A 13,482-nucleotide genomic window follows, 5' to 3' on the forward strand; every position below is an offset into this window, starting at 1 on the left:
CGCACAACCTCATGCCATTTGGTAAAGGCATCTACATTTACAAAGAATGTTGCCTTCAATTGGTTTTGCAACGTTTAAGTGGAGAATTTCCTAGGGCTGCGTTGGGTGTTCCTAATTCTGTTACAGCGCTTTTGGTTTTTCTTATATAGCTTATCTCAAAGCCAATGGAGCCAGTCATGCACAAAAGAGCTTAAGAGATGCTGAATCTTTCAGTTCTGACTTTTATAGATGGTCCATTTTAGCCGTTCACATTGACGTAAAAAAAATGGCAGCATGCTTGTTGAGCAAATTAGTCACATTTCTGTAACAGTGAAGTGGATGATTGTCATTTAGTGAGATGCCAAGTGACTGGAACCAGTTGCTGCGATGCACGCTGCAACTCTTTGAAATTTACTTTGATACTGTACCCAAAGCTGGGAGGCCTTCGGCTGACCATGGTCATAAGGCAATGTTGAGAGTGGGCGTATTGTTAGTCCAAGCATTTCTGAACATCTCTTCACTGATGAGCGAGTAGGTGGCTCCAAAATCAACCCTGAATGCAAGGCTTGTGCCTTCAACTTTTGAACAGACCATGAGCTTATGGCCTGATTGAGCGAGTGTCACAACATTCACACATTTTCCCTTTTTGCAGTTTTTTTGGAATGTCCGATGCTTCTGCTTTTCCACAGCATGCAGTTTGCAATGTGGAGAATGCTGCTAGTTAGAAGTTAGTCATGCTTCATTCTTTCCCCTTAGCTCTTAGGTGCCCGTTCCTGCGTTGAGTGTCGGCGTCCCTCAGCGTAGCCAAGTGAACAAGCACAGCCAAGGATGAAAGTGCGAACGCAGAGCACAGCGGGGGATGAAAGACGGCGATAGCGAAGAGAGAGCGAGTAGGAAAGCGGAGGAGGAGAGTATGACGAAAGGGTGAAGAGGAAAGCAGAATGCCACATGAGACTATGAGATGTCACCATAGTAACGTGCGCCGTAGTGTGCCAATGACATCATTACTAAAGCATGCGGCAACGTCTGGGTGAGCGCGTACACCGATACAATATATGAAAACAAAGTGCTGGAGTGTGCTTTGAACCCACCTCGCATGTGCTACTTCGCCTGTGCCGCCGCCGCTGCGCAAGCCACGCGTTCCCATGTTGACAGTTTCTTTCTGAACAATCAGCAATGCAACCGGTGGAAGCGCTTTGTCTGCCGCTGCTGCTAAACGAGCTGCCCGAGCAGAGGCTCAGCGCCGCCGCCAAGAGGACCCTGCCGTTCAGATTCAAATTCTCTGCCTCAATATATCACGAATTCAAAACACTTGAACAGCTGCATTCAAATTTTACTAGGGAGTATCGTAACCGTCAGTGAATTTTTCTTTAAGCAGACTTTGTCGATGTGGCCTATCTTTGAGCAGAAGCCCCTCCTCTCCGTGTGGTATGGGCAGTCCAGGCTGCTGTGTTCGGTGTTCGTCATAACAGAAGCAGAGCCATGTTGACAGTGTGTTTTGGGTGTTATACACAGATGAATTTGCTGCAGCCTTGTTGATTTCAAAGGTCTTGCCTCTGATGTGCTGCTGGTGGACATTTGCATTCTCTGCTCAGACTGTGGTGTCAACGGCGTTCAGGAAAGTCGAGGCTTTTTTTCAGCAAAGTCTCTGCTCAACATTGTTGTCTTGGAAGTCAGCAAATGAACTGGTTGCATCGCAGGATGTCAAGTAATAGCATCATTTGTGACGAAGGAGTAGAATTTGACTGTGTTTTGTCCAACTGCAACTGTTTTGGCACCGGTGTTGGAGTGCAAAATTTCACTTGGTTTTCAGATTTATTGGCAGTGCTATGAAAGCTCTTATAGACTTAACCGGGAGTTGGTCCCGACATTGTAAACGACATCAGTGGTAGAGTTGGGAGGGCTGTTTGTTAAAATGCTGCCAGAACAGGGAGGCTACACAGTAGAACCTCGCTGATCCATTTTTGTTTTTTTAAAGGGGGGAAAATACGATAAACAAGAGAAAAGCGCACTAACCAGAAAAACGTATGATCCGAAGACATTAAAGAAATTTCAGACACAACTGTAGTTGACATCTTCATAATGTTAAGCACTGCTTGAATTGTTGCAGCACAAGGCACACATTGTCGATCTTGTGGTTTTTGGCAAGACCCCGCCCCCCATCAGCTATTCAGCTACACATAAGTGTATTGCTCAGATGCTGTAAGTGTTTCAGTTGCTTGAGTGATTGGAGATTTGGATGCCTCATTGTCACTGCTTGGGTTTGGGTTATCAGTCACTTCAGTTGAGGGCTGCAACGGGCAAGCGTGGCACAGGAACCACAGCATATGTAACTAGAGAAAGTGGTGCCAGCTTGTGGTGTGACACATTGGAACTGGCTTTATCATAAGTTAAGCTTTCCCTTTAAAAATATACCACACTGTACACAAAGGAGGTGCATACCTGTCTTACAGTAGGAGCCAGCGGCATAGACACCAAGTGGGCTGAACGCAAAACAACTAATGATGCCAGGTTGACCCATCTTCTTCACTGCAAAGAGGCAGAGGTAACACCACACACACTAAACCAGAATGGTGAACAAGGAGCCAGTTAATCCTTTGAGGGTCAAAGATGTAAATATACAGTGTGGCAAACAAGTTCCAAAGGGTCGATGCCGTACAACACCATATGATTTACGACACCGTCGGTATGTTCGAAAAATGCACCAATTTTTCAACGCTCTGTTGCCCAGCAAGTGCTGCCACCCTGCAATACATTTCCATGCCACCATACAATAAATTTTCTTTTGATCCGTAGTCACTTCATTTTAATTCCACTCCTTCATTACACCGGCACGTCGATAACCGCTCACGCATTCACACGTGCGCGGCGGTTAGGTTTAGTTTCGTCTCGCGGGCTGTTTCCATTTGCACCGCTCGCAAAAACTGATGTCTATCTGGTTTCTAATCTCTCAAAGGGCCACTGCTAGATGCTCGCTTGCTTATTGCTCACAGGGGAGCGATTACATCTGCTCACGGGTGGATGCTGGTATATACAAATGATGCCACCGTATACGAACGATGCTGCCATGCCTGCATTTCTTGAAACTCACAAAATCTGATTGCCCCACGTTGGCGATGAGAAGAACAATTACTGCAAGTTGCTAATTCGCGTGGTTTTTCTGATGAGCGCACAACCATTGAGTTTTCTTGCATGCGCTCACAACACAGTTCAATTACACTATGGACATGAGTGCCAGTTGCTCTTCTGTGAGTTGAGTGGCGATTCCTTCAATGCGGACTACTGCCCAAGTGCCAAATTGGAATATATCCATTCCAGTGTGTGGACCTTTTTATTCTTATTATAGGTATTATGCAAGCACATCCGTATTGATGAATAAAGTATGCATGTTTACCTACTGAAAATATTTAAGCATGAAATGCTTTTAGTTCCCGCTGTCGGCAACCTTCAAGTGACCTTGAGCGAAAAGCTAGAGCTGTTATCCGGGCACTCAAACGAGATCATCCGGGCAACCAGTCAAGAGTTAGGAAAATGCTGTCTCTGGCACCCAACCCTTTGTACAGGACCGCATTACATACGCTAGATACTTCCCAAACAAGTTACAAAAAATATTGCTTCCAGTTTCTTCTGAATGTTTGTTCACAATAACACTGAAGCTTTAACTTCTAGTACGCCGAAATTTTATTTGTCATTTCCAATAGCGACGTTCAAAAGGCAGATAGAGAGGTTGCCTGTGCTCTTTTGAACGCCAGCGGTCCGTGAGTCATGAGCGGTCCGCAACAAGAAGAAAAAGTAGCGACAGACGCTGAGAGCGCTGCACTGTTGGAAGACTAAAAGCGGTTGAAGGAGGCGGCACCACAGGCAGCAAAAGATGCCATATGGTAGTCATTTCATGCTTACATCTACTCTCAATTACAGGAGAGTCAGCATTTTTATTTTTGTCACTTTATGGTCACTAAAAAAAATGCAATAAATTTTTCTCGAAATACAGCGCAGACAACTTATAACGTAACCGCTTTTAGCGCGGGACCGGTTATAGCGTGGGTTTTTTTGACCACCGATATATCTCACATAGAACTCAATGTATAGGCGGACCGTTCATTGCATAGGCGCGCGAAGCAGAATACCGGTTATAGCGCGGTTATTTTAAGTGCGCGACCATGAAATCGGTGCACGGAGCACGGCTTGCACGGTTGCCGGGCGCACAAAGGCGGAGGAGTAAGAGTGTGGGCACGCGCGTGGAGACCAGTGGCGAAAAGCAAAACAAAAAGTCGCAGTTTCCTCCGAAAGGCGAAGCAAATTTACTAGTAAGTATACAGAGTGTAGCGCCCACCAACGCCACAGCGGGGAGCGCTATGGTCGGCGCTGCAAAGAGAAGAAAAATAAAGAAGCGCAGCGCGTGCTCGGGGCGCAAGCTCGGCACGCGCAGGGTCGTTCTAAAAGCCAGCCACGCTGGTCGTCGCGGCCGTTGCTCGGCTCGCTGCCTTCGCCCTTCTGATCAGGGATGACGGCACGGCTCGTACAGCTGCCGTCACGTCCCTCCTATAAGAGTAAGGATAGTAGTTTTATCGCCTGCATAAACTTGGCCACATCCGCTTACTAACTGAATTAACAAGCATAGTGTCAGCGCACTCAAGCAAACATGAATAGGTCGCACTCAACGACCACAGACAAGCACAGTAAAAACGTAGGCGTGAGCAAACGCGGCAGGAGCAGTGACCGAAGGTTCGTGTGGTCTATCGCTTCAACGGTAACTGAGCGGCGAAAGCACAGTGCATACAAAGGTCAGAGCCGTGTGGAGATCGCTTTCAAGGTACGGTGCGCGCGGCAACCCTCAGCCGCCCAAAGTACGCAGTGGCTTGCAGAGAAAGCCGCGCCCCGTCCCTCCCGCGCTGCCTTCGCGCTTTCCTCCTTTTGTGTGGAAGATTAAGTCGCCAGTTTCCCTCGTGCCCGCTCGCAAGATACGCATTGAGTGCTGCAGCTAAACGTTGCCCCCCTTCCCTCCCTCCCATCCCCCAACGGCCTTCCGCACGACGAGAGTCGCCGCGTTCGCTATCCGCCGTACGTTCGCTCTCCGTGAAAGCACGCATCCCTAGCGCGCTTTCACTCACACATACAGCATACGGCATACAACAGCATACAGCATTGTTTTTTATTGTTTTTTTCAGGAGTGGGAACGTGGGCGCGCGTGTGGAGATTAGCGGCGAAAAGCGAACCAAAAAGGAAGAGATGGGCGGGAGACTGTGGAGGAAGGAGGGCACGTGTTTTCATTACTATAGCAGCATCTAGAGTGAACTGATAGCAGCGTCCAAGCAGGGCGCGCGGAGTGCGGGGGAGATTGGTGGCGCACTCCTTTTTTTTCGTTTTTTTTTTTTCAGGAATGGAAGCGTGGGCGTGAGCGTGGAGACCAGTCTCCCGACGAAAATAACAGCGTTCTTCTGCTGATGCCGCACTTATTAGGGGAACTTGGTTTCTGTGCTGTGGTGCGATTGCGTTGCATGTGTGTGTGGGTGAAATATGTAATAAATTGTGTTTGAAAGGTGGGTTGCCCGTTTGGCATAAGCAAAAGCTGAAAAAAGCATGCTTTGGTTATAACGTGGTACTGCTTATAGCGCAGATTTTTACAACTCCCGTGACTTACGTTATAAGCAGTCTACACTGCAGGTCACTCTGAAGGTTTTAAATCTGCAATAAAAAATAATGGACTCTGGGAGGTCGCATTTGGTTTGAGGTTCAAACAAATTTGAACCTCAAACGGTTAACAGGTGTTTTATCATACACTCCTAATCCACAAGGGCAAATGAATGCCGATGTAGAGCTTACTATTCTTTTCCTGCGAATTCAGGTAAATTTTGGTCTTCTCGAGATGTGTGCAAACTAAAGTGTAGAAATGCCATTTGTATTTTACTTTAAATCTTGCCAGGGCTGGTATTTTGTAGTGATGCCTTTCCGGTGCTAATGCCTTTTCGTGCTTATTGTGCTTTGTCAGTGGACAGAGCGACGGTCCGCTCGCGTTATCAACAGGACCAGCCGGCCGTGAGGGGTGGATGATAGGACTAGTATAGAATAAGTCATAAGGCATCGTTACAAAATACCAGCCCAGAATGCCTTGCTTGCACACTGTAGAAAAAAAATTAAATGCCACCAATGTATTTTGCAAGCAATTTTGGGGACAATTATCTCGAAAGTGGCAGTAGTCTCAAAACTCCTATTCCGTGGACACTAAAACAACCTCAATCCCAAAATTGTATCACATTCCCTCAAGTAATTATTTCGAAATCTAATCGGTGTTAACTTGCTACGGTCTTTGTGGCAATTATAGCACAATTTTCAGTGATTGAAAGCTATAAATCTGGTCCACCAAAATTTTTTCTGTTGAAATCACCCCCCCCCCCTTTTTTTTAATTAGAGGCAGTCACTGAAACACCCATTACATCAAATTGCAATTTTTTTTCTACTAAAATAGCTTCGGTAAAAACAAGCCCAAGGTCCATGACAATTGAATGAAGAATTTTCAAGGAAGCTGGAAAAAGCAACAAGCGTAAATCCTCTAATCATAAGCTAAATTTGGCCCCCTGCAACCTGGGGCACTTAAACATACGCCTAAATATAAGTACACAAGCCCCTTTACATTCTGCCACAATTGGAGTGTGGCCACCATGGTCAGGGGTCAAACCCAAGACCTTGTGCTCTGTAGCAGAATGCAACATTTTAATTCTTGCATGGAGTAGTAATAACTGGACAATACAGATAGAGAGCAGAACAAAACAACTTCAGTTTCTTTTTATAAACTGAACATTGACTATTTCCCAATAAACATCAACATATACATTCACTTTTTGAATCAATGTATCTGAAAGCAAAACATGCAGGCAGCTGAGGAGTCTTTCAGGGATTAGTTAAAGGTAATTTAAGCTTTCAAAGCTAAACGAGAGCAGCAACTCAAATGTGTAGCCTCCAACAATCTCAGTTCTGTTACCAATGTTTGGCAGGAGCACACAGAGGTCCTAAGCTCCATATTCATACATGCATCTTAACTTGAATCCCATGCTTGACTTGATTTATATGACGCCTGTCGTGAACGCGCCGAAGGAAACGCAATGAGTGCCCTCTGCACGTTCATGCCAGGCGTCATTTAGATCAAGTCAAGCATGGGATTCAAGTTAAGATGCATGTATGAATACGGAGGTAAGGCTCTGCATTAATATCAAAACAGTAAAAGGTTGCAAGTCACCATTTGTTGGACGCTCTTCGAAACATCTCCCCGGTCTGGCCACGTCGAATACTCGCACCATCTTGTCAAAGCCGCAGTACAGCCTCTCACCAAACATGTCAAATGCTATACTGTGCGCTGCCACGGGCTCATCCTGAAAACCAAAAAAAAGAAAAGTTAGTAAAGGTACTTTTACAAAATTATGGCAGATCCAACATACTTTTAGAGCGCAACTCTTAGACGGCCGTTCCTGCGGTGAGCGGCAGTGATGTCCCTTGTAAGTGAGCGAACGAGCTCAGCGAACGATGAAAGCGAATGCAGAGCGCAGTGAGAGAGGAAAGACGGCAATAGCGAAGAGAGCATGAGGAGGAAAGTGGAGGAGGAGGGTATGGCGAAAGCGTAAGAAAAGCCTGGTGCCGCACAAGACGGGCTTTGCGGTGACGATGGCTACGAGATGGCACCAGAGTTGCGCGCGTCGTCTGTATGGAAACAAAGCGCTGCATGAGCGAATGTGTGCCTGCGGTGGCTGCTGTAAATCACGTCCACACATCACCCAAGCACTGCCTCTAATGATCTCATAATCAGCGAGGCAGTCGCACCGCACTTCATTCCATTTGCAACATACCGCACAAGACAGATTGTCTGCGCCAGCCAATATATCGCGAAATGAAAACACATATAGAGCTGCGCTCAAATTTCACATTAGGGAGTATCGTAATCGTTGGTGAATCTTTTTGGAATCAACGTTAAGCAAGGCTTTCTTGATTCATTTTAGTTTATTGCTATGCAGACACATGTTGTGTGCAATTATATTTTATTTCGAACTTGTGTAATTGCTTACACTTTCTGCTTATATGTAAATGCAGAGGTTTACATGGCCTCATGGCGTGCAACGTGGATGCAGCAATGACTTGCAGACTTATGCAACTCTTCGCAAGTGGATAAGGACGCACTGTGAGCAGAAGTTTATATAGAGAAGAATGAAAAATAACAGTGCATGTTGAAGGCTTCAATTACTCTGACATCAATCAATCACCCCCACCACGCAACCATGAAGATCAGCTGCTGAATCTATCCAGCGAGATTGTCTTGCAAATATTCCTCGTGCTTTCTCTCATTGTGCCACAGCTGTGCGGGAGACCCCCTACGTATACATGGCGAGAAACTGATGCCAAACTAAAAGAGGCAGAGAAGCTAGGCTAATATGCTACACCTGAGCAACTGCAATGCAATAGGTGGCGTCATCAGGATCATCAGGATTGCACTGCCTGTAGGACTGGCCCGTGTTACAAACCACATCCAAACCCTTACGAGAACGCATAATTAGCAAAGGTGTAAGGACTGGCCCACTATGTCGCCACCTTAGATTACAACATCCAGGATCAGTCCAGTTTTGAGTACACCGTCTCCATGATCAGTCCAGTTTAGTATTACAACACAATTAAATTTTGTAACATACTAACACGCATGCATTGTTTATCTTTTTCTTGTGACCGTTTTTCGTTGGCTAACCACTGTCACAAAGTAAGCACTCGGTGCAAGTCACACCTTTGTGTATCGAACCATTCTCAAACGTTGTCGCTGATTTATAGCAAAAGAACCTTGCCTAATCAGAATGTGTACACAAAGCGAATAGTGGTGTACATTCTGGTATATATATGTGAGCACCAGAGATTACATTAGAATGTACGTTGAGTCCTGTACAAGTAGCCAACGCACTTGAGTCGTAGATCGGATTTCGACGTCCGACGACTGTGCTCGCCGCCATCATTGTGCTTTGTGTATTGCTTGCCTTGCTGGGCACAAGTTCGCCAATAAAGAGTTAACTTTTTAACTAGCAATATGGAAGTTCTATTCTTGACCATCGATACAATGTGATAGCATTGTATTGCAATATTGCACCGACTTTGGAATCGCCACAGTTTTGATTACAGGATTGGCCTAGTTTACCATTACACTGCCTCCCTGATTGGCCCACTCTACTCGTCAGGAAACCGATAGGAGAAGAGACAAGAAACCCGGAAGAGGGGGGGGGGGGGGGGCAAAAAAAGCTTCACTTAATAAGCAATAAGCTCTCGGTGATGTAGGAGCTAGTCATATCAGATCAAAAGCCAATGAGGAAATGCTACTACGTAAGAAAATTTTTGCTAACACAGACCCAGGTCTGCTTACCGGTGCTTTTGCACAATCATAAAAATGCATGTCGGTAATCGAGTGGCAAGCACAGCGCATGACCTGCTCCTGTGCATGGAGGTAGAGGTGAGCTACTGTCTGAAATCACGAGTAGAGTCAAAAGCTGCTTGTACTGAGCTTTTGTGGGTTAGGTACAAAACACTGAAAATGTCCTTTTCTTGCTTATACGTATTTCAACGTCATATGTTTAATAATGAGTGCACAAGAGATAGATGACAATTGGGGAGGTCCTTTGTGCTTGCCCAGTGCAAGTGGTTGTTCAGGAAAACCCATTCTTACCAGGTGATTATATGACCTGTAAGAGCACCGTAACTCGGCTGTGTATGCATCCCATAAGTGGACAGGATTTCTTGTACTTGTGCTTGCAAAGCTGCAAAACATTTCAGAAGAATTTCAGGAATACCTCGAAAAATAAACAAAACAAGACAATGGCACCTCAGATAACTTTTGCTCTGCAAAAGCTGCATCACTTGGAAAGGGAAACCTAATATAAAGTGGCTAGAAGTGAGTAGCTCCAAAATAGATCAGTCGTGGCAACCCCTCAGTGGAGTACAATTACATGACAGCCAATAGTGGGGGCGAGTTAATGCCAGTGCTTGACTTCAATGCTACTTTCTTGCTTAAAAAAGCATGTTTTATCAAAGCAGCATGTCTGCATGTTCTACCAATAATAGGTTACTCTAGCTAACATGATTTTTGAGTATAAATTTTCTTTAGCAGATGTAGACTTTGCAAAGTGAACACTTATGTTTCTCTGAAGATGGGCCAAGCTAGCATTCACAAGCAAGTCACTGGAAAATTCTGCTTCTGCATGTAGGAGAAGCACAAAAGCATGTGTTTTTGTTATGTTGGTGGTGGCAGTACATCAGTCTAGCTAGTGATGAAACTATCATCACTATGTAAAAAGCTCACGTGCTATATACATTTTTGTAACTGTCCCTAACTTACTCTGCATATGCACAACAATGTGCAATCCCCTTTCGTGATATCTTCCTTCTTTGTCTCAACTGTACAGCCCTTAGCGATTCAAATGTGATAATTGGACTGCACGGTGGCCAGCACTTCTTGCACCACCCGTGATCACTGGTAAGCCGTACACTGTCACAATGTGTCATTACGGCCCTCGCTTACCATAACATATCATATACCGTAACACATCAGCTTAGTGCCCCAGTGCCCATCAGTAGCACAAGAAGCACCGCAAGCCATGCGCTCCGAGTATAGTGTTTGAATAGCTGAGCACCATACTTCTTTAAGCAGCAGCATTTTTTCCCCTCAACGCACATTTGCATGCACAGGTATTTTCATTAGGAGGACCAAAATATCTTGCACCCCCCCACTTTTTTAAGTTTATTTTCGCCGTTCGTGGACATTCAACCAAAAGCGAAATGCCACCATGCAATATAATGTTTCTTTAATAATCGCTTATCACGCTGTTGTGCAATGTGTATTTTGCCCACAACTTACTTTCAACGAACTTCAACCGTGCTGCAGGCGCTATGATACAAGCTGCTGCAAAGAAACTATATTAGCTGCTCAAAACAAGGCAAAAATAACCATAGAAGGTGCTCGTGGTATATAGAACTAACGACTATGCATTCGATTTACACCCTCCCCTTGACAGGCTTGAAAAGGGCCACCTGGCCTCCCCCTGTGCACATCAAATGCACAGAGCTCTTTTGTGTCGCGTTAAGACATCTAAACTTGACTGCTGACATAACCAATTTAATTTGCATTTTTCTTTCTGTAGGTTGAGGAGTCACGTGCCTTGCAAGCTGCCTCTGTTTTTAGTACAGTTTTTACTAGAGACTAAAGTTATCATTTTTGCAGTGTTGCTTTTTTTTTTTTTTTTGCGGAGCTGTGTTTCCTGCTAAGTATTGTAAACCTTTGTCAAATGCTAGCTCACTGTGTGCTTTTCCTAGCACCTCTAGAGACTTGTTGGCTGTCTTCCTCTCTTCTCCCTCCCCACCTCTTAAATGTGATTCCTCTGTCTTCATTCCTTGCACCACTGGCAGCAAAATTTCAAAGCTCATGCTACTGTAGCTGTTTGGGAAATGTGTGAACTGATGCAGAAGGTTAAGCAAAGATCTCATGTAACACTGCATCACAGCTGCAGTTTTAAAAGTTTGTTGAACACTATTACAGCTGTTCATGTCCTTAAATTAAAAGTCACCCCTGCAATTTTTCATGAAGTGTTTGCCATTTGAGACATTCCATAAGTGTCTCCAATATTGTAGGTGCTGCAGGCTCCCTTCGAGGTATGTTGGAAATCGTTTCATCATATCAGAAGTTAAGCTTAACATAAGTGTATTGTATATATGGGAAACCAAACAAACTTCACCAAACATTTGTCAGAAGACATTCCCCAAACAATATGGCTTATCAGAAAATCTGGCCTGAATTCCCATTAAAGGGTGTCTCCTGTAAACATCCAACAGGCCTTGATAACCTTGCAGTATTTGATGAGCACTGATACAGCAAGTGTGGTGCCAGTATATATAGAGCTTGCTCATAATGAATGCTGGCACATACCAACAAGTTGCCGGATCAGAGGAACTCATGCCAGGGAACCAAGCATAGTCATATATCAGGCCACTTTCACTGCACTTGAGCACAGGAACCTGGAAACACATTTCCAATCACCTAAAAAATTCCTGGCAGACAAATAAAAAAAAGCTCTACAACTATCATCCCAACTACTTTGGTCATGCAATTTAAGAATGAGCATTAAAGTGAGCTAGAAAGCTGTTGCAGTTGCACTGGCACCTGCATTGCTGTCAAGCATCTAAAAAGGTGAGTTGAAATCAACTACTGCATTTTGCTGAAACATCAGTCAAGTGTGTGCCGTCACTTGCTCAGGTGATAAAGGAGGGTCTCTGCACCCCAGCCAAGTGCTGGCCACCTCGTTATTGAGCAAGAAAGTATAATAATTAAAAAAAAAAACAAGACTGTTGGATTTTGGTTGAACCACAGTAAGTCTGGAGAGCCAATTAAAATGGTTCCTTTATCTCCTTATTGCATCCGAACATGCCACACAAAAGATGTTAGTGTAAGAAAACCATCTGAATTTCACACACATTCACAATGTGTAAACAGAGGCAATACTTTTGCATGTAGCTTTATGGTATGTTGAAAACAGTGTAGATAGAGACTTAGACAAAAGAAGCAGGTGAACTTAGAGGCATGGGTTAATATGTCACCATCTCTTCCACTTCATTCCAGTCAACCTGCTGTTGGCACAGGACCGCAGGAAGGTTGAAAATCCGCAGACAGCAATCGTCGCTGTTTGTTAAAATGCATGACCCATCAGGAGACCTCCATGAAGAAAAAGAGAAGAAAAAAAGCGACCAAGTGAAGCTTCACCACTTCTGTTCGGCTTACGCATAAGGAAGTATGAGAGAAGAAACGACAAGAAAAATATAAACTAAAATAGTTTACCATTTACAACCCCGTGTGATGGACTTAGCAAATGATTTCCACGCACCGCACACTTGAACGGGCTTTATGCAGTAGTTGAATGATGTTACAACTGTGTCGGTCAGACGGGTATTAACGTCATCTTCCGGGCTCTCACTCGTAAACAACTCGCAGTCCGAGTTATCAACAAGGTCCGTGGGAGCTGTCTCCTCCATCACCAAGGGTTCATCAGCCATGCTTCTGTTCATCAAGGACTTTCGTAACGAAGGGATTAATAATTGTCCACCTCTCGACGTACACGCACAAGATTTCCGCGCTTGTGCACTAGGGTATCCTCGGCATCTCGTAAAACTCGCGCTGCTCACTCGATACACTCACGAGCCTAATGAATTCGCTGCTGCAGCCAATCATCACATCCACACTTCTTCGGAAAGGACCGCCAAGTATTTTTTTACGAAGGTACACATCCAGCATGGCTAAACTTCAGCATGGCGTGTATCCTGACGCAAACTACCAAATTTCGAGCGTTTATACATTTTCATAACAGTTTACGCAAGAGCCGTGTTTCTTTCCAACTTTTTTTTTTTTTCACTTGCCCACTTACAACGCGTTTGGAGAGGGAAATAAAAAAAAAAAAGGATAACCTTGGATTATAAGATTTGGATCTACTTTGCGCAGCG

The 13,482-nt window shown here is 44.7% G+C and overlaps 1 protein-coding gene across 1 annotated transcript in view; it reads right to left on the minus strand.

The window, feature by feature from the left end:
- Positions 1 to 13,297, minus strand: part of LOC119441819 (telomerase Cajal body protein 1) — a 30,452-nt gene extending 17,155 nt beyond the window's left edge. The window contains exons 1-6 of the mRNA XM_037706448.2: positions 12,824 to 13,297; positions 12,586 to 12,700; positions 11,918 to 12,006; positions 9,665 to 9,755; positions 7,214 to 7,346; positions 2,422 to 2,508 (exon numbers count right to left, since the gene is read on the minus strand). Coding sequence (XP_037562376.1) covers positions 2,422 to 2,508; positions 7,214 to 7,346; positions 9,665 to 9,755; positions 11,918 to 12,006; positions 12,586 to 12,700; positions 12,824 to 13,050 — 742 coding nt within the window. The 5' untranslated portion in view covers positions 13,051 to 13,297. The remainder of the gene's footprint in view (positions 1 to 2,421; positions 2,509 to 7,213; positions 7,347 to 9,664; positions 9,756 to 11,917; positions 12,007 to 12,585; positions 12,701 to 12,823) is intronic.
- Between the last annotated feature and the right edge of the window lie 185 nt (positions 13,298 to 13,482).

Source organism: Dermacentor silvarum, chromosome 2 (genome assembly GCF_013339745.2).
Source record: "Dermacentor silvarum isolate Dsil-2018 chromosome 2, BIME_Dsil_1.4, whole genome shotgun sequence".
Lineage (NCBI taxonomy): Eukaryota > Metazoa > Arthropoda > Arachnida > Ixodida > Ixodidae > Dermacentor > Dermacentor silvarum.